Source organism: Auxenochlorella protothecoides (assembly GCF_000733215.1).
Source record: "Auxenochlorella protothecoides strain 0710 unplaced genomic scaffold scaffold41, whole genome shotgun sequence".
Classification (NCBI taxonomy): domain Eukaryota; kingdom Viridiplantae; phylum Chlorophyta; class Trebouxiophyceae; order Chlorellales; family Chlorellaceae; genus Auxenochlorella; species Auxenochlorella protothecoides.
Window position 1 is genome coordinate 1 of NW_011934407.1, and position 19,352 is coordinate 19,352.

General features: G+C 59.4%; 9 protein-coding genes across 9 annotated transcripts in view; 3 read left to right on the forward strand and 6 right to left on the reverse strand.

Annotated features, from left to right (window-relative positions):
* Positions 1-1,425: 1,425 nt before the first annotated feature.
* On the forward strand, positions 1,426-1,668 carry F751_3806 (hypothetical protein; the record flags this gene model as incomplete). Its single annotated transcript, XM_011403008.1, has 1 exon — positions 1,426-1,668. One exon carries the CDS (start codon positions 1,426-1,428, stop codon positions 1,666-1,668), a length of 243 nt encoding a protein of 80 aa, XP_011401310.1.
* Positions 1,513-2,057, reverse strand: F751_3807 (hypothetical protein; the record flags this gene model as incomplete). Its single annotated transcript, XM_011403009.1, has 3 exons — positions 1,513-1,586; positions 1,680-1,820; positions 1,928-2,057. Coding segments are annotated over 3 exons (345 nt in total), but the record flags the coding sequence as incomplete, so codon positions are not given.
* A 2,842-nt stretch (positions 2,058-4,899) lies between these two features.
* F751_3808 (Extracellular serine proteinase) lies at positions 4,900-6,008 on the reverse strand (the record flags this gene model as incomplete). Its single annotated transcript, XM_011403010.1, has 3 exons — positions 4,900-5,151; positions 5,302-5,468; positions 5,633-6,008. 3 exons carry the CDS (start codon positions 6,006-6,008, stop codon positions 4,900-4,902), a joined length of 795 nt encoding a protein of 264 aa, XP_011401312.1.
* A 776-nt stretch (positions 6,009-6,784) lies between these two features.
* Positions 6,785-7,797, reverse strand: F751_3809 (N-alpha-acetyltransferase 20; the record flags this gene model as incomplete). The annotated part of the gene is made up of 5 exons (XM_011403011.1): positions 6,785-6,876; positions 6,997-7,133; positions 7,244-7,376; positions 7,498-7,588; positions 7,720-7,797. 5 exons carry the CDS (start codon positions 7,795-7,797, stop codon positions 6,785-6,787), a joined length of 531 nt encoding a protein of 176 aa, XP_011401313.1.
* Positions 7,798-8,192: 395 nt separating this feature from the next.
* On the forward strand, positions 8,193-11,200 carry F751_3810 (Cyclin-dependent kinase C-2; the record flags this gene model as incomplete). Its single annotated transcript, XM_011403012.1, has 10 exons — positions 8,193-8,369; positions 8,485-8,584; positions 8,709-8,810; positions 8,975-9,150; positions 9,369-9,529; positions 9,682-9,788; positions 9,967-10,057; positions 10,239-10,329; positions 10,449-10,520; positions 10,649-11,200. The coding sequence occupies 10 exons, from the start codon at positions 8,193-8,195 to the stop codon at positions 11,198-11,200; spliced, it is 1,629 nt and encodes a 542-aa protein (XP_011401314.1).
* A 131-nt stretch (positions 11,201-11,331) lies between these two features.
* F751_3811 (Haloacid dehalogenase-like hydrolase domain-containing protein 2) lies at positions 11,332-12,690 on the reverse strand (the record flags this gene model as incomplete). The annotated part of the gene is made up of 4 exons (XM_011403013.1): positions 11,332-11,507; positions 11,738-11,994; positions 12,183-12,355; positions 12,487-12,690. 4 exons carry the CDS (start codon positions 12,688-12,690, stop codon positions 11,332-11,334), a joined length of 810 nt encoding a protein of 269 aa, XP_011401315.1.
* Positions 12,691-13,348: 658 nt separating this feature from the next.
* Positions 13,349-16,135, reverse strand: F751_3812 (Glucose-6-phosphate 1-dehydrogenase, cytoplasmic; the record flags this gene model as incomplete). Its single annotated transcript, XM_011403014.1, has 8 exons — positions 13,349-13,674; positions 13,901-14,255; positions 14,419-14,484; positions 14,648-14,731; positions 14,939-15,037; positions 15,178-15,640; positions 15,833-15,896; positions 15,991-16,135. The coding sequence occupies 8 exons, from the start codon at positions 16,133-16,135 to the stop codon at positions 13,349-13,351; spliced, it is 1,602 nt and encodes a 533-aa protein (XP_011401316.1).
* Positions 16,136-16,582: 447 nt separating this feature from the next.
* On the forward strand, positions 16,583-17,537 carry F751_3813 (hypothetical protein; the record flags this gene model as incomplete). The annotated part of the gene is made up of 3 exons (XM_011403015.1): positions 16,583-16,663; positions 16,773-17,057; positions 17,292-17,537. 3 exons carry the CDS (start codon positions 16,583-16,585, stop codon positions 17,535-17,537), a joined length of 612 nt encoding a protein of 203 aa, XP_011401317.1.
* Positions 17,538-18,000: 463 nt separating this feature from the next.
* F751_3814 (Transcription factor E2F7) overlaps positions 18,001-19,352 on the reverse strand; it is a gene marked incomplete at both ends in the record, with an annotated part of 3,660 nt that continues 2,308 nt past the window's right edge. The window contains 2 exons of the mRNA XM_011403016.1: positions 18,001-18,257; positions 18,421-18,661. Of these exons, the coding sequence (XP_011401318.1) occupies positions 18,001-18,257; positions 18,421-18,661 (498 nt within the window). The remainder of the gene's footprint in view (positions 18,258-18,420; positions 18,662-19,352) is intronic.

Genomic DNA, 19,352 nt, shown 5'->3' on the forward strand with positions numbered 1-19,352 from the left:
CTGTCGTGGGCGTGGGCAACTGGTCGGCCCAGGACAGAGGGGGCATCATGCGGGGGACTCCGCCTGGGCCTTGGATCCGCTTCTTGCGGCGCCTGCGGCGGGTGTGCAGGGTGGTGGTGGTAGACGAGCACAGGTCATCAAAGCTGGGGTGCGCCTGTCACGCCACCCTGCACACCCACCAGTACGTGCGGGTCCGCAACGGTGAGGAGAAGCTGATGGACGTGTGGGACACCAAGCGGTGCACGAACAAGGCCTGCAAGGTCCATGTCGTCAACCGCGACGTCAACGGAGCGGCCAACATCTTGATGTTGACCAAGTGCTTTTTTGCTGGTGCACTTCGTCCCACTGCATTTGGTGGCCCCCCTGCTTCCCCTTCCTTTCCTCCCACCCCCCCCACCCCCCCGGTTCGCCATCAGAGGCAACCAACTGCGCCAGCCTGATCTTCGGAAGTAGCTGTTTGCAACCGGCGCGAGCCCGGCAGGGGTGTGGTGAGGAGATTCGGCGTGTCAAAAATGTCTCTTGAAGAAGGCTCCCCCCCAGCCGCCAGTTCGAACTGTATCATCAAAATCACCCAGCACACGTATCTAGGGATACGAACCAAATCGATGGGTTGGACGGCGTCATAAATCGTACAGAGACAAGGTACTTCCTGCTTGGAATACATTTGTGTGTGTAGTAGTGGTTGGGACGAGGGGGAAAGCGGGGGGGGCAAAGTCTTGCCACCTGCACACAGCCAAATCGAACTGTGACCAAATGAGTAATGATTGTACAGCCATGTTGATGCCTGTGAATGAATCTTACCGCCCCGTTCCACACCAATTCGGAGGCTCGAGCCAGTGAACGCCGTACAGCCATTGCCCTTGGGATCCAAACATTTTCTTTCGCGTTATGCTCGCCCCGAGGGGCAGGGTGCACTTTGATCGATACACCCCCCCTAACCATCCTATTACGACGCAAATAGGGTTCAACAGTATGTCTTGATGATATACAGAAGATTTGACGGACCAAAAGCTAGTAATCGCGAAGCTTCAGTTTGGAACGTTTGTAAAACGTAGGATAACCTCGGGACGCCCCGGGTCGAATTGGAATCTCCCACAGGGTGGCGTTTTATGGCAAGGTTACTGGACTCGTGCTCGCACAAACAGGACCGCAGAGCTTTGCAGAGAAGCCCAAGTATGGAATGTCGGTCATGTGCAAGGGCCAGCTGCTTCAACGGTCCAGCGTGGCATGGGATCTCCATGGACTGCATAATCTCGAGGCAGGGCCACCCTAACATGGCTTGGGAGAAAATGCATACTCCCGCCAGCTTTGCGCCATATCTCCTGCGTAAATGCTGCACCCTTGGGCCTTCATTTGCAGAACTGCGAGATAGTTGTAGGCCATGGGTTTGTTGGGCAGCATGCAACTTATTGCACAGCGCGCAGGATGCGCAATTCCCCAGCTGGCATACCGCCAGCCTGCCATGCAGCACAAGCCACGCCTTTGGAGGCCAACTCACGAACACGGACCCACCTTGTCTGTCTTGATGGCGACACGCATGTCGAGTCGCTCCTCAGCCGTGTGACCACTTATTTTTCGGTCATACCCTGCAGCATCGGGAGACGATGGCCTCACATGCTATGCATTGCATCTTGTGACCTCCTGAGTACCATAGTCGACATGACATAGCGCGGACGTACCGTGCAAGATCTCCGGCGCGGCTCTGTATGAACTGCCCCACGGTGTATTCTTGACTTTGCCAGCCTTTGCCTTTTGCATCTCCAGCGCAAACTCTTGCTCATACGTGTTATTATTCTGCACGGAGATCCCCTGGGCTTTCTCTGCATGTCATGTTGGGGGAATAGGGGGGGGTGGAGGAGACTTCAAATGCGATTATTGAGCCTGCACTTTTGCCACACGAAGATCACAGGCACTTCTCAGCCCTTACCACGCTCTGACTTTGTGGCCAGTTCCTCCTCAGTAAGCTCCTTGGTACTCTTCTTACTCTTCTTCTTCTTCTTCTTCTCTACCCCAACGTGAAGGCCACCCTTCAACACCAATTTCCCCCCCACGGGCATGCTGCTCCTCGGGCGCAGCCTGCCAATGGGGCAGTCTGAGGTTTTCTCGTGCCTCTTCTCAGCCAATTCGTCACGTCGAGCAACAAAGGCTGGCAACAGTGTCACCGAGTGTGCCGGTCCCTTGCCTCCCGATGGGAGAGCTGCGTATTCCGGTAGAAATTTTCTTGCGGCACCGGGATCCAGGGCGCGACACAATTTGCATATGAGCCTAACCCTCTACGCCTCTGCACTGCCGCACAATGGGGCACACGTTGGTTGATGGGCCGCATGATCCTTGTGAGGAGATATACATTGCAAGCCCCAGTGACATCAAGGCAAGCGCGATGGTTTCCTTGGCGTGCGTGCGAGGCCGCACCTTGATCTCAGAGATTTGTATGCACCCCAACAGGTCGTCGACTTCATCAGACATGGCGAAGGCTTCCATAATGTTGCTGGTAACGCGGATCCTTCCGCGTACCGTAGCTGGAACTTTGAGGATGCTCACTTAACATCGAAAGGCTGGGAGCAGGTAAGCTGGACTTAAACCGCGATTTGAAGGCTGATGTGGCTTTACTTGTGAACAGATACCCCAACTTGCTGAATACGCATTGTGAAGCACTCTTCAAAGTAATGCAGGCACGGCAGCTTGGTGAGGAGCTGCGATCCACGGCTGCTTACCAAGCCCCCGATGTCGTGATCGTCTCGCCCCTTACTCGCGCCTTGGAGACAGCTGCAGGCGTATATGGCATAGCTCGCTGGACCGCAGATTCAACCACCAAGCCCCTCATGTTGCCACAAGCTGAATCACAGGTGGGGTGGGTGTTGTGCAAGGTTGCTCTTGTGAGTGACATTGCTCTTTGAGGCACAGATTGGGCACCCGCTGATGTTTGACGACGATAACTTATACCCGCCCTCCCCCGCCTGAGGTCCAGACGGCATCGGAAGCGCACGGGATCTCCCTCGATGGCGTGCCACCAGTTGTAGCGACTGAAGTGAGGCATTGGGTGGACACGGAGAGCGTGTAATGTGCTTGATCTGACGCCCACTGTATGAATCGTCATGTGCATCTCTGTTGGCTCCACATGCTTTGGGTTTTTGCCCATAGCTCTGCAGGGAGCATCTGGGGCTCCATCCCTGTGACCGCCGTCGCCCTGTGGAGATCATAGCCACCAGATTCCCTGGGGTTGACTTTTCTCAGGTGTGGATAGATCCCTGCGACAGAATCTGTACTCCTGCGATACCAGAGCATGGCTCTTGGCATCACGACCCTGTAGCATCCAGAGACGACACCCCAACCCCACCATACACATCCATGCACTCAAGGTTGCAAGTGGCGAGGACACTATGTGGGACTCAGAGGTGCGTGAAACCGAAGCCTCACTGCAGCAGCGCGGGAGAGAGCTCATAAGGGTGAGTCACTTGGTTGCATAGACTGAGACTATATACTGCGCTTGAGACATCCCAGGTGTGGACTTGGCCGTCAGATCCCTCTTCACGACTCATATGATCGCGCCAACACTCAATGCCTGCAGTATCTGGTTGGGAGGAAAGAAAGGCGGATTGCTGTCGTGGCACATGGGGGCATCCTGCGAGAAGCATTGCGTCATTTCGGCTCAAGAGGACTAGATTATGAGGTTGAGCAGGGGATCCATGCCAGGTCAGTTGCAGGACGAGGTTGCAATTTGAGAGAATCCTAGGAAGGCTGCCACAACATTCTGACAATCTATCAAGCTAGATATGCTTCTCTCACTTCCCTGCAATACGTGCAGTTTTGACAACTGCGAGATTCGCTCACTGGTGGTGATGACGAATGCACTGGCAATGCAGCTGTAGGCGGGCTCTCGATAACCCCATGCTGCTGTGCCCGCTGCCAGCCGTCCTTACAGGGATTGCCCTGAATCCAAGCATGTGGGAGTAGGGTGAAACCAGTTCTTGTAATTACCAATTGGTCCATGTCAAGGAAAGAATTGCAGTAGAGAGATGGCAAGATCAGTGCATGTGTAACAGGCAAAGAGTCCAAAACGGATCACGCTATAGAAGATGGAACATGCTCAGCGGTTAGAAGGCGAGGTCCCCACCGTTGAAAAGGAGCAAACCTTCGGCCCCCTTGTCTTGAACTGCATCGCATCAATCCAGGTGACAGAAGTGATACGGATGAAATGCTACATGCGTGGGCCTTAATGTGGAAAGCATCTGACTCCCTGGAGTGACGAGCATCCCCAATGAGCCCCAACACCCTCACCTTTAGCAATGGTGGCAAGTGACATGGCACCGGTAGTGGCGTGTTCCTTGAGGGCCAGTGCGACTTCAGCAGCCCTCGCATCCTGCAAAGTATGTATCCTTTTGAGCTAAGGAGGCGAGGAAACAGGGCTCGGCATGTTTTCACACCTTTTGCAGTACCAAGCGTGACGAACAGTCCCCTTCTCGATCTTAAACTCAACTTCCCGCCCCTCTGGTGCAACAACGTACAGGCTGGAACTCCAGGAACTGGGCGGCGACACCTGCCACCATCGGGCATGACATTGAGGTCCCGGATCTGAGGGACACCGCAGTATCTGACGCAGAGTCAGCGCTGACTATGTTTGCGCCCGGTGCATACAACCTCACGCATGGGCCCCTGTTGAAGGGGTAGGTGAGGAAGGGAGTGCATACCTCGACGGCTATGTGACATCATCATGGTGGTATACCAATGACGTCCTCAGTGAATGCACTTGGAGGCCAGACTCTGTTCACAAAAGGCAGCTGGTGTTTGTTCAGGGATCAATCCCTGCTGCTTCCTAGCCAGCAATGTAGGGATCGTGTCCAACTACAACTCCACTGGCCCCATCGCCACCCCTTCCTCACCCTCCACTCGAGTGGTCACCTACCAGTTAGTGAGGTTCCAGGCAGCATTCTGCATGGTGGAGGCCCCAACTGTCAGGACGCCGGTCGCGTTCCCAGGTGAGCTTCCACATGCCTGAGAGCCCTCGTTGCCGGCCGCCACGACAACAGGCAGCTGAAATTCGGTCACCAGCCGGGTAGCGGCGTCGGCGAGGGCGGAGGAGCCGGTGGTGGAGCGCAGAGAGAGGTTGACCACTGCCGGACGCTGCGCATTCCGTGCCACCCAATCCAGACCCTGTAGGCATTATGCGGGCGAGCAGGTGTCAAAGATGGAGGAATGAACTGCAGGGGGTTGAGAATAGGTCTCCAGTTGCCCTGGAAAGCACCGCCTCACGAACAACAGACACAGCCGTACAACAAAGGCCCGTCGCCATCCCCAGGCAACTCCACTGGCCTGCAGGAGGGCGACCACGCTGGTGGTGCCATCGCAGTCGACGGCACGCACCGACCACAGGGTGGTGTTTTTGGCGACCCCAAAGGTCAGCCCACCCAGGAGCGCTGCGTTGTGCGTGCCATGGCCGTTGCAGTCATTCGCGTCGTCGTCACCAAACACTGCGGCAGCGTGGTTGCATGGGGCTTGTGTAGGTCCGTGAGAGTCCAGCCAGTTCACGCAGGAAGGCTGCGCCTCCCCCGCAATCACCCCACGACCAGGCAAAGCCCAGACAGCAGGCCTGTCGCCACCCAAGCCAGCCGGCTCAGGGCCGCCACCGACGCACCAGACATGGCGGGCAGGGCACGGGACGCGCCAGTTCCGTCTGGGAAGGACGCAAACTCCCTGTGAGACAGTCTGATGCCGGTGTCGACGATGTATGCATTCACTCCAGAGCCCAGGGCCGAGAATGCATAGTCGGCGGGTGGGCTCATCCCTGGCGACCACCTGCGGCGATTGATGCGCTGCAGGGGCCAGGCGGGACCGTCCTGAGTCCACAGGGAGCCACGTGTGGACAGCCGTGGTGGGGAGTAGGACAGTAGGGTCATTTCACTGGACTTGCTCACGAGCTCTGCCGTGTGAAGCTGGGTGTTGTCCTCCATGGACTGGATGTCACTGCCATGCGAAGAGCGCAGGCTTTCCTGATCCTCCTGGTCCAGCATGCCTGCAGGAGAAATGAGAGTCAAGCTGAGGCCGTGAAGGAGTCGTTCCCGAACGGTCACCCACGGCTTTGAGATGGGGGTTCTGGGCAGCCCCCATGACCCTATAACCTCACCCGCAAAGCCTCTGATAACAGAGGTGAAAACCTGCTGGCACTTTGCCGCAGAAAGGGACTTCAGCTCGTTGCAGATGTCAATCAACAACTCAATGCTGACAGAGCTCTTGAAGGATACAATAACCTCTCGACTTGGACTGGATCTACGAGCAAGCGTGAAAAGTCTGGTAGTGAGCTTCAAGCCGCAGCGCACATGTCACGACGCGGATGACCGGACCTCCATGCATACGGCGTACCCGACAGAGCTCGACGCAGGGGCTGACGAGCTCAGGGTCCTGGCCTGGCTTGTAGTAAAGCATAGAATGAGGAGTATGGTTATCGTTGACCAGAGTCTTGTAAGGAGATGCCGGCCAGAGTGAGGCATCCTCGTCTCCCGGAATGTTACCATGCCAACAGATTATTCCCGGGGAGCTCGCGAATCCCTACATAATGTTGTATGTCTGAGAATAAACCCTTGAGATGGTTCTTTGGAGCTTGATTTTGAGAAGCTCGCTCCAGATCATGGGGTTTTGATTGCCCGAGGTGCCGTCCGGATCTCCCAAGCAACGAGGCCCACGCCACCGCCGTCATCGGAGGTTGCTGTTTCAAGGGCACTTTTCATAAAGTGAAACAAGTAATGCAGGGTTCGGTTGTCAAGGGGGGGCCTCGACCCTCTAGCCCCTCCTAGTCAAACTCCAGCTCATGTGGGTGGATGGCTCTTTTGAGGGGCACAATGGAGAGCTTGTTCACATCCCGTGGCATCGCCTTGCGCATGTCTGCAATGGTCACCGCAAGAGATATTGTGGGCGCTTGGATATGATACTCATCGCATCCACTTGACACTGTAATCCGTTCGTGCACCCCCCACCTCGACACTTCGTCCCCGCAGAACTCACCCAGGGCATCCTCTGGGGAAGGCCCACTGTAGTACCCCAGCACTCTCCTGTACACGCTGTAGCCAAATCGCTCATACATGAGGATTGCCGCTGCATTGCTTGCTCGCACAAAGAGGTCAACGAAGAAAGCGTTGTGCCTGCAGCACCAGCAGGCGGTGCAACAAGAACAGTGAGCCAAGATTGAAGATACAATTGCTGCTGCTGGTGTACAAGCAATTCAATCTGCTCCACCATGGCCATCACTCACATCTTGATCGTCGTGTCTTCCAAAATCTGCATAAGCTGCTCGGCGAGCTTCTGCCGACGAAACACGGGTGCGACCGTAACGGCTGTCACATGTCCATGCCAGTGAGGGCCGTCTCCCTCCACCTTACCAAGGACTACGGTGCATTGAAGGAAGCGTGTGTAGGGCTGAAAGCATCTAAGGAGGGGGAAGCGGGAGATCGAAGATGGCAGGACATCAGCTCAAGCGATGTCCTATGTTGTCGACCAAAAACTTACTGTAGCCCTGGACCACTTCGCCGGGTGCGGTCCCACACAAGCAGTATTCCGGCCAGCGAGCCAGGTATTGCAGGTAGAATGGCAAGTGATACTACATGATAGTAGGATGCGGGATGGACTGTCGCAGGGGAGAGTCACTGAGCAACAAGGTGGAAATCATAGAGAGCTCATGCAAACACCTGAATGCAATCGCCATACCATCGCAGACTGGCATATGCGCACCGTTTCAGTGAAGTAATCCAGATTGACATTGTTGAAAGCAAAGAGGTCATGCGCCGAGAAGCGCCGGAGGCAGGTCATCCTGCCTGCACGAACGCTAAGAATTCACTGTTAATCCGCCGATGCGTGCTGGGCGCCGATGGATCTACTGGTTGTGTACCAATCACGCATCCGACGAACGAAGGCGAATCGGCTTGACTCTCGTTGACGCTCCCTCGTCGTCTACTTCGACATGGCCGTGATCCTCCACCCACGGCGCGCGAAAACCGAGGACAGGGCGTTGAGCAAAGTATGTGTGAAGTCCCACGCAAGATTCATATCCGTGCTTCGAAGGACTTTCTCGACTGCATTAGATGACTAGTAGACCTTCGGCAAGACATCATCGCGCTGTGAACTTCCTCGACTCCCCCCGTGTGGGTGATTGCGGACTCCCGTGTGGGACTGGTCCTCATCTCAACGCTCTTCCCTGAACCGGGATGGTATCACAGAATGGGTCCCAGTCTCGGAAGGGTAAAGCACCCTCCATACCAGCCGAGTGGAAGGTGGAGCTGCCTGAGGAAGGGAATCGCGGCGACTCTATCTTCGGTGGCTGCCGCAGTATAGAGGCTGGCTACCAAAGGGAGTTTGTACTGGGGCAAGGAACCTATGGAGAGGTATGTGGGTGGCTGCACGCCAGGGTGTGGCTTGCTATCGTGTCGCGGTCCATGGATTCCCGCTCGATGTGGAGAATTAGAGTCCCAGGAAAGCCTGATGTCTCACTTTGCACAGGTGTATCGGGCCGTCGACCGGGCTACTGGAGACATTGTTGCTGCCAAGAAGATAAAAATGGACAATGAAAAAGAGGGGTTTCCGATCACTGCCATACGAGGTGTGGAGAGCTGGCGGCTGTGTGCTGGAGTTCTTCGCAGTCGGCCATGTGACTAAGTGCTGTTATGAGACACAACTCCGTGCCCTTCCGCTGCAGCTCACAATGCCCCTTACTCATCCCACAGAAATCAAGATCCTGTCTGCGCTTGCCCAGTCAAAGGCAGAGATCAACGGCAAGATCCTCCGAAACCATGTCATCACTTTGCGGGAAATCGTCCGATCAGGAAGTGAGAGGGGCCTGTGCGCACTACCTTTCCCTCAATCGACGAATTGTTAAGGCCAACCTCAGTCCTTGCCGCACACTCTGTGTCAAGGGAAGTGTCACCCTGTATGGTGACAATTGTTGCAAGCCACCAATGTTCCAGTCTCCCTCCGTGCATCTCCCTCGCAGGCCACAAGTGCAACAACTTCAGGGGTTCCATCTACATGATCTTTGACTACATGGACCATGACATGACGGGTCTGCTGGCCCGGTCGCAGCGGGAGGGTCCTCCATTCTCTGTGCCTCAGATCAAGTGCTACATGCAGCAGCTGCTTCTGGGTCTTGCACTCCTGGAAACAAACAAGGTAATTGAAGGTGGGGGCAGTGTCATAGCAACGTTTAGCCTTTCAATGTTCACCTATTCCCACAGAGGCGCAAGCCCCGGCCGCTCTCTCCATGGCATGTGGTTGTTGCTATTTGGATGGACCTTGTGAGAGGGTCGAGGTGGTAAGGAGGGTAAGCTGCGCCCAAGGCGTTCCAGCAACGCCCCCCCCCCCGCTCTATCCATACGGAACTCTCCCAGGTGCTACATCGGGACTTGAAGAACAGCAACCTCCTCATCAACGATGGAGGGATACTGAGGATCGGGGACTTTGGGCTGGCCAGGTACCGCCCCCAAGGCGAGGAGGACGGGCAGGGAAATGGCGCGAGGATGACTAATCGTGTCATCACATTGTGGTACCGGTGAGTGGTAGGCATGGTGGAAGGGGGAAGTGGGCATGCATGCCGCCTTGAGCTCTCCCGCTGCTACAAGCCTAGGGCATCGTCAAAGGGGAGGCTTGCGCCGCGTCAACTCAGCTTGGCTCATGCGAGGTCCAAGCATCCTTCCCTCGCAGGCCGCCTGAATTGCTCCTGGGCGCGCAGTCCTATGGCCCAGAGATCGATATGTGGTCAGCAGGCTGTATCATGTTTGAGATGCTCACGAGCAAGCCCCTGTTCTCTGGTGAGGTGGGGCGAGCTGTTATCTGGAGCCGAATATGAGGCCAAGGTTTGGAGATGTGCTCATGCCGAGACGCATGAATGCTATGCGGGGCATGCAGGAATGGAGACCAGTCTGCCAGTCGACGATCTGGGTTGCACATTGTTGTCGAGCCCCCCATTCCCCCTCCTACACCTGCTAGCCAATGATGAGCTTGGGATGTGTGACAAGATCTTCAGCATTGTTGGGAAGGCCAATGAGAAAACAATGCCGGGCTGCACCGCCTTCTCCAAGTGAGGCGTGGACAAGGGAATAGTGTGCTGTGTGGCTGTGAGAAAGGCATGCAGCTCGAAAATGACCGACTGTGTGTCTCTCCAGGATAATTGCCAAACCTCCGGCCTCATTGCCTGCTCCCACCTGGCTCGAGGTCCTTGATCCCCCCTCCCTTCCTGCTCGTCACCTCCATGTCCGCAGCTACCAGCACATCGACTTCAACAACGCCAAGTACCCCAATAACAGCCGGCTGCGCCACCATCTTCAGAACAGCAGCATTATGGATGCTCAAGTGCGTGGCGAGCATGCCTGGCTGTCAGAGTGGGATTGGTACGATGATGTGGTGCAGACTCCTTTCTGTATCCTTTGGATGTGCAGCTCAGTGGCAGCCCCACACCTTTCGCAACTCAGGCCAAGGATCTCATGGAGCAAATGCTCTTGCTGGATCCTAAGAAACGCATCTCTGCCAAGGAGGCTGCCTCGGTACGGGGGTGTAGGGCCTGCATGCCCCTGCGAACAGCCACACACCGCTGCTGGAGCTGAGGCATGATGATTTCTCCACTGTCTGTGCGATTCACCCTGCCTCCTCCATCTCCCCAACCTTCGCACAGCACCCCTGGTTCTACACGCATCCGCTGCCGATGGAGCCGCACAAGATCCCCAAATACCAGTCCAGCCACGAGATGAGCATGAAACGCTCCAGGCAGGAGGGAGGGGGCGCAGGGAGGGGTCGGCACCCCCCCCACCCCGGGCCCCCGTCCGGCAAGCAGGCCAGGCTCTCCGGCCCCGGCCAGGCCCTGCACCCCGGGCAGCGTGCCGGACCCCAGGGCCGGGGACCCGGCGGGGCTGGCCCCGCCTCAGCGGGCACGTGGCAGGCCTACCCCCTCCAGCAGCAGGTGCCGCTGGGCGGGCAGCACCCGGGGCAACCGCCCCTCAGGCCGCTGGTGCATGCCGCCTCGGGCGCGCCGATTCCGTACCCCGCCGCGGCCTTCGTCCAGCAAGGCGCGCTGCCGGGTCAGCAGCCCGGGCGCGGCCAGCACCCGGCGCGAGCTCCGCTGAGTGTGGGCGGCGTGCCTCCTCCCCCGCCAGCAGCTCCCATGCGCGGCCCGCCACCGGGAGCTGCGCCCCCGCCGCCTGCCGCCTGGCAGTCGCAGCGCCGATGATGGCGCCGAGGGCGTGGATGCGGGCCCAATTTTCCTTCCTTGGCGCAGACATGGTGGCGCGAGGCATGCGCCATCATGGTGCCCAGTGGTCCATGTGACTTGCTGGCTGTGCCGCTCGTTGCACATGGCGGTCACTGGCTGAGCAGCCAGTCCACTGCGGCAGCAAAGTCTGGCACCGTGGCGTCTGGGGCGGAGGCCGCCGGCGCACCGAATCCCTCGTCCCCCAGCTGGTACTTGCCTGTCTGCACCAGGACCCCCGCTAGGCCCGCTGCCTGAGCGCCCTGCACGTCATCCCGCACGTCATCCCCTGCGGAGCAGGGCAGGGTGGGGGGCTTGACAGCAGCGCTGGATGGAGGATTGCCCTGCGCTGCTGACCTGGCATGAGGTCTGCCCTCGCAGTGCATCGCTTGATGCGAGCATTTTCCAGAGTTGTTAGGCTGGGCAGGCAGGCAGGCGGGCCAGTGCCTGCACGTGATCTGCCACCCCGCACTCGGGACCAGTGGAATGAAAGGCCTGTGAAGGGAACAGCGCACCCACCGATCATGACAGCGTGCTCCGAGGCCACGCCGAGGTGGTCCAGCGCTGCCGCGAAGAAGGTGGGCGCCGGCTTCCCCACCACCTGGGCGGTCCTGCCTGCGGCCACCTCCAGAGCAGTGACAAACGGGCCCGGCCCCAGAGAGAGACCACTGGCCTCGGCAAACACTCGTCCACGGTGGATGGCAATGAGGGGGGCTGCTGGCTGGGCATGCAGGAGCCGGAAGGCGCTTTGCAGGGTGAGAAGCATGGAGGCGTGACTTGTCCATGGGGTGCATGGAAGAACACGTTGACGCAGTTCAAAACGGGATCCTAAAATGGTGCCCAACATGGCGTGCAAAGAAGCCGCCACAGATCATGCCCAAGTCCTATTAAATGATCACCCCTCCCAGGAGAGGCTCCAAACTCCTCGTGACCCAGAGAATAACATCCACATTCTGCCACGCACCGATTCAGGCTGTCGTAGTTGAAGGCCTCTCGGGCCAGACCCACCACCACAGCGTTAGGATCATGCTGGGGGACGTCGTCAAACTCGGGCAGGGCACGTCGGTCCAGGAGCAGCAAGGGGCGCAGGTCACGCTGTTTCAGGAGCTGGCGGGTTGCAGACAGGGACGAGAACACCTGTGGAGGCGACCAGGGACCCTCATGGACAGGGAGATGCCAGTCAAGCAGGGGTTGCATGTGAAATGCTGCTGATACTCCTGAGCGCATGGCAGATACCCCGCTCCAGATGCTAATGGGTCCATCCCCACAACCTCGTCCTTGGAGATGCCAAAGCCAAGGGTTTGCAGTGTCATCACCAGACTGTCCACGGTGTCCTTGGTCGTGTTGGTGACAAATCTGCACGGCAGCTGCGCGGCGCGCAGGCGCTCAAGAGCTGCCACAGCCCCTGGGATCGCTTGCCCATCGATGTGGAGGGTGCCGCTCAGATCGATGAGGGCGGCCTTGAATCGCATGGCCGATCACAGAGCGTCAGCAGTGGGGGATGAGGAGGAAGAATGTTTTCTCATCCCCAGTACAAATAATATGCGATGCTCTGGTATCGATCTCCGTGTGAAACCCGGAAACACATCGAGATTTCGGGTTTCAAGTAGCCGCTCGCTCTGTCGGGAACTTGCAGGGAATGTTCGAAGTGCCGGCGTTCCATCAAGATCTTACTCTGGCTACCCAAGTACCCCGCTCTTCCGTCAGAGTAGGATATGCGCTTAGCGCCGCTCGAGCAAGTAACATGATCACCACGGATAGAAGGTGCATCCAGCCAGACTGGAACGAGAAACATGCCCTCCCAGGATGACCCAACAACTCTAACGGAAGGCGGCGGTGAGGAACAGTACATGCGCATTGCTCACATTCAAAGATCATGTAATCTCCTTGTGTTGAACAGCGATGGTTTATCTCCTGTACTTGCGAGCTCAAAGTCTGGATCCACTCCGTCTGCACATGCAGTAAGATGATCAGGCTGTCAATCTTCAGCAATGCCTCTGAGGTGACCCATGAAATAGTGGGCCAGCTTCGACAGGGCAGGGCCACCACCCGCCTACATTCTCATACGCCAAGGAGGTCCAGCTTGCTACAGCAGCATCCAGGTTTCCCCCCCTCTCTCCTCCTCATCACTCACGCCGGCACATCGACCTTGGCCTTCCAGTCATACTTGCTGTTCTTGACCCAGCCCACCCGCGAGCGCAGCGCATCCGCCTCCTCGGGTCCGCGGGAGGAGTATGGGTATGGGTGGATGGGCACCTCCCCCGCGTCCACGGCGTGTAGCAGGGGCGTGAAAATGGCCCAGGCAGCGCGCAGCTCGTCGCGGCGCACAAAGTGCTGCTGGTCGCCGCGGATGGCGTCCAGAATGAGCTTGGGGTAGGCATCGGGGATGATGACATCTGGATATCGGCTGTGGTAATCAAGGTCCAGCTCGGAGATCACGGGCTCCGTGTCCAGTCCTGTGTGTGTGGAGGAGGGAGGGAGGTTGGCGGATGGGGCGGGGGTGTTGCGTCTCAGTGCATAGGGTCGAGACCTGCTGCTCTCACCACTACCCCTCCACAGTGCCAAGCAATTTGCCAGTCGACACCCTTGGTGCCATGAATCCTCGGCGCTCTTGTTTCCCCTCGACACAAAGCGTCTCGTGCCACCCCACCCCCCCAGGCTGAGCTCTCCCACGCCGCAGACCTGGCTTCTTCACGATGAACTTCATGTAGATGGCCTCGTCAGGCTGCAGCCGGACCACCAGTTCGTTTCGGGAGGAGCTGGACTCGCCCGCAAAAATGAAGTGGGGGGTCTCGTGCAGTTGGATGCGAATCTCCGCCTTGCGCTCGTCCAGGGCCTTGCCAGCCTTGATGATGAAGGGCACGCCCGCCCACCTGTCGTTGTCGATGTACAGCACAATGGAGGCAAAGGTGGGGGTCCTGGAGCCCTGGGGCACGGTGGGGTCGTCTAGGTACCCGTCCTCGCCATCGGCGGCAGTGTACTGCCCCAGTACCACATTGTCCAGGGAGGGGGGCTTGATGCACCGCAGGACTTGCACCTGGGGCCAATGGGAGAGGGGGAGGGTGGCGTGGCTGGCGGAGCATCTCTCTGCATGGCAATGAGAAGGCTGGAGCCAAAGGGCTGGTGCGTCGAGGTTGAAGCACCTGCACCCAATCTTCAGCCTGTGCCATGCCCGAGCCCTCACCAGGCCACTGACTCACCTTCTGGTCGCGAATGTCGTCCGGGTGTAGACTGACGGGCTTCTCCATGCCCACAAACGCCAGCAGCTGACGTGGGTGAGAGTGTTCTCAGTGGTGCTCTACCAACCACACATGGAGCTTAAAAACCAGCCAGGTGCGCCGTGTCACTGTTAACAACACACTATCTCCCATTCGGGGGTGGTTCCTCCCGTCAGCAGGCTGTGCTAGGCATGCAGGCACGCCGCCCTACCTGGATCAAGTGGTTCTGGATGACATCCCGGATGATGCCAAACTCGTCAAAGTAGCCCCCTCGCCCCTGCGTCCCAAAGTCCTCCTGCATGCCAACAAGCATATGGGAGGCAGGATGGAACAAACCCTCAGCCATGCTTTGCTTCAGTAAGATCCTTCTTGGTAAACAAAAAATGCACGATGCAGAGCCTGTTTGCTCACACACGGATTTTAAGCTGCCAGACAATCGCTTCTGCCAGGCCGCCATTCGAATGCCCATCCCGTGCCATACACACACTAACAGAAGGGATACCTTGAAAGTGATCTGCACGTTTGCCACATGCGTCCTGGACCACAGCGGCGACAGGAATGTGTTTGCAAATCGCATGACAAACATGTTCTGGGTCATCTCCTGCATGTGCAATGCACCATGGAAGCGGGAGAGGGGCCGATCAGGGGCTCCAGGAAGAGACCATACGGCCGGCATTCTCCATCAGGTCCAAGCCCCTTGAGTAGCACGAGAGAGCAAACCGCCTTAGGGCAGGGTCTCACCTTGCCCAGGTAGTGGTCTATGCGGTACAGCTGCTCCTCTGGGTACAGCTCCCCCAGGTGCTCCGCCAGGTCCTCAGACGACTGTAAGTCCTTTCCAAAGGGCTTCTCCACCACAACGCGCACCCAGCTCCTGCCCGGCTCCGAGCTCGTGGCGATGGAGGAGCAGTGTTCCTTCAGGCCCCGGCACACCTGGGGGTACACGCTGGGGGGAAGTGCCAGGTAGAAGAGGCGGCCGGCAGGGTTCTTGGGCGTGGCGCTCTCGCGCTTGTCCAGCACTGCTGCCAGGCGCTGCCAGCCGTGCGGGGTGTCGTAGGGTCCAGAGACGTAGGAGCAGGTCGCCAGGAAGGCCTCTCGCTTGTCCTCCGGTGTGTTTTTCAGGAAGGGGCGCAACTTGTCTCGCAGGGCTTGATCGCTGAGGTCGGTGCGGGCATACCCCACAATGCGTACGTTGGAGCACAGGAAGCTGTGTGAAAGTTGATGGTGGTGGCCGGGGAGGTTGTGAGAAGGGGACCATCGATTGTGTATGCAAGGAGAGGTGGTCGCTAGAACCACAGCAGGTGATCACCAGCCATAGAGTCAAGCTCCAGGCATCAAAGACCGCCAGGACCCACTGTCGCAGTCCAATGGACGAGCACGATATTCCAAGCACGCTCACCCATGCTGATACAGGAAGCAGAGCGCGGGGTATGTCTTCTTTTTGGCAAGGTCCCCGCTTGCACCTGCCGGTTCCAGGGCGGAGTGAGCTGGACTTCGACCTGTGCTCTCGCATGAGATCACATTGGCCACCAACCCACATCTCGCCTGATATGATACCTGCTACGACGATTGTGAGGGTCAGTTGTCCTGGCAGGACTGGCTCCTGCCAGCCGTCCCGCTCGGAGGACGAAGTGATCCTGCGCACCAACGAGGTCAGCATCGACTCATCCTCGGTGACCTTCACTCGGGTTGCAGTCGCCATCGTTTCTAAATCAGGGAGGGGGGGGGGGACTGGCGATGTTGGGTTTGCCGTTCCGAAAAACGCCCGCTTCACACTCGCTGCCGTGGTGTGTCGTAAAGTAGTCCCAGGTTCAGTTCGAGGGCATGGGACAGGCGGGTGGATCGCAAGGCTTCTTATTGCTCGATGTAGGTGTATGCCATGAACTCTGAAGGGTTACCTGCCCGATTGCAGGCTGCCATCGTTATGTGCGAGGTGAGATGTGGTAATCAATAGCACGACCGACTCTCTGCCGTCGGCGCGCGATGAGGAGAGGGGTCCCATCAATGCATTGATCTGCAAGGCGCCTTTCGGGAATTATTGGGAAGGACTTCAACAAGTAAATCCTGTCTCCACGCTTCATTTCCTGGCCTGGAATTTTCGCTCTGCCGCTGCCATAGGCCGCCGCAGCCTAGTCCACGAGGCTGCAGTATGTCGCAGGCAACGTTTATTGCCTTCGATGCCCGGGAGGACAAGAGCGGTACCGAGCAGGCCTTGAAGACGCTGGCCAAGGTGGGTGTAGGAAGGGGTCCACATAGCCCGCTTGCCGTCTGCTCAGGCTTACTCCAGGGCTCGCATGCCTCCAATACAAGGCTGCACTGGTCCAATCTCCTCCTCACAGGCGCTGTCCCAGGACCCGGTGACCACTTGGTTGGCGGGGAAGAGCGATGCCGAGGCATTCATGGGGAGCCTGCTGGAGATGCTCCTCACCTGCCACCCCTCCACCCGCTTCTATGTGACGCCCGACTTCACGGCCGCGGCCATGACCAGCGACAGCCAGCAGCCTGAGTTCGAGGCCGATGCCGATGCCATGGCGGCAACCATGGTACATGTCCCTCCCGAGCGCGCTGGGGATATGGAGACCCTGTTCCCCTCCCTCGACGTCCAGAAAGACGTCTACGTCAAGGTGGGTTGGAAGGTTTGGGGGGGATTGCCCGCTCTATTGCGATGAATAGCGCAGATCACTTAGTTCTTGCAGCTTGTCTCTTCTGCACCGGGAGCACTTGCCCCATCGCAGGTCCTAGCGTGTTGCGAGTCTCAAAACATTGCAAGCATGCTTGCACGGCGCTCCCCTTATGTGCCACGGTGTGCAAGCCCCGCCACCACTCCAGCTCCAACACCCTCTCTCCAAACCTCGCAGGACCACGGGCATGTCGTGCACATCCACATGATAGGCGTCCGCGTGCAGGGCCAGGGGATGGGTGCCCAGCTCATCCAGCACATCAAGGACCGGGCTGCCAAGGCCGGGCGGGGCGTGTACCTGGAGGCATCCTCCGCCGCCTCCACCCGCTTCTACTCGCGGCACGGCTTCCAGCATGTGAGGGAGCACAGGCTCCACGAGGCGGCCCCGATCCTCAACCTCATGGCCTACCACCCCGAGGTTTGACGGATGGGCAGCGGTGGTGACAGCGGTATCATCCAGTTTTTCTTTGGAGCTGACTTTCATAATGAGACAAGCTTGAAAACATACTCGTGGCGGTTCAGTCGCCGGTGATGTTGCCCTGCTTGACTTCCGGTGTGGCTGGTGCCACCTCACCCCGCCAGCTTTGAGAAGTGCCCGTCAACGCATGGCCATCGTCAAATGAAATAGCCCATGAATGCAACCGTGCGCCAGCCCTCTTGGCGTGCCAGGTCCTCAGTGGCAGCAACCATAGCTGCCTGTGATACATGCCACCTCCCTTCCTCCCCCCCCGTGCTCCCGATCGACAAGACCCCCCCTGAAACTAGGCATTGCTCCCTGCTTTGAGTGTCCAGGGTTACACATCAAGGAGGCACGGTCAGAGTTGCACAATGGAGAAGGTCGATACGCAGGTGTATGGGAGGATCTGTGGCCTAGCAGCATGAAGGCCTCACAGGCCGTCCTCTTGCAAGGGTTGCTGACCCTGGGGCTCCTCAGGCAGGCCCTCTGCTTGAGCCGTGACGGTCTGCTGGATCTGGGCCAGGGCATGCGTGGCGTCGCCGGGCAGCTGGGCAATCGCGCCGGGTGCCTGCTCGCCCTCCCCGGCCCCCACCCCTGGCCCGCCATCTGGCAGCTGCTGCGGGGCCAGCTCCTCGCCGACCACCTGCATCCCCTCCACCAGGCCGCCTGGCGGCAGGCCCTCCTCGCCTGCATGAGTGTGAGAGAGATTCGAGTCGGGTGTGGACCAGAGTCCAGCCCTGGCACCGGGGCACATGCGCTCCCCATCCTTGCTGTCCCTGCCCCAACCTGGATTCTGTGCCAACCTCCTCAACCCACACACACAGTAATCCTGGTCGCATCGCCGCCCCACCTGCCGGCTTCCCGACCCAGTTGTTGTTGTACAGGCCGTTGCTGTAGCAGTAGTTGGTGTAGTACCAGGCGTGGAGGTACTGCAGGGAGTTGTTGCCCGCCGCGGCCGTCGCGGCGTCCATGTACGGCATCTCCTCCCCGCCTGCCTGCGCCCCCGCCACCACGGCAGCCTGCTCCTCCGTCAGCTGCGGCTGCGCGCCCTCCACGCCCGCGGCCAGGGCGGCGAAGGGCAGGCCCAGGCCCTCGAAGTGCAGTGGGCCCCCGGCCAGGCCGAGGGGCCCGCCCAGCGCGCCGGGCGCGGGCGGCACACCGACCTGGCCATCCCCGCCGTCCTCCTGAGCGGCCTGGGCGTCGCCCGCCGCGCTCGGCCCCGCCCGCGTCCCGGACCCCGCCTCCGCGTCCGGGGCCGCACCGTCGACTCCGGCCGGCGGCGCGCCAGCCGCCGCGCCGCCCGCTTCGCCTGCGGCGCCCACCTCGCCCGGGCCGCCGGCCTCGCCGGCGCCGGTCAGCGCGCCGGCGGCCGCCGCGGCCTGCTGCGCCAGGAGCTGCTGCCAGAACACGGCGGTGGAGATGTTGGGCGGCATCCAGGCGGCCATGGGGGTCATACCCCGCCCACTCCGCCGTGCCCGCCGGCGCGCCGGGCGGGGCCGTCGCCGTGGCCGCCGACAGCGCGCCGCCGCCAGAGCCCTCCAGCTCCATGAAGCGCTGGAGAGGGTGCACCCGCGGCCGCCCCGCCCCCGCGCCGCCCAGCTTGGGCAGGCCGCCCGCGCCCTGCATGGCGGCGGCCAGCGCCACGGCCGCCGCGGGGTCCGCGCCGAACACCGCGGGGTTGAACCCGCCGGGCAGGGCCAGCGCGGCATGCACTGCCTGCTCCTGCAGCTGCGCGTGGTGGGCTGCCAGGCCCTCCGGGACCCGTCGCCCGGCCCCGGCCGC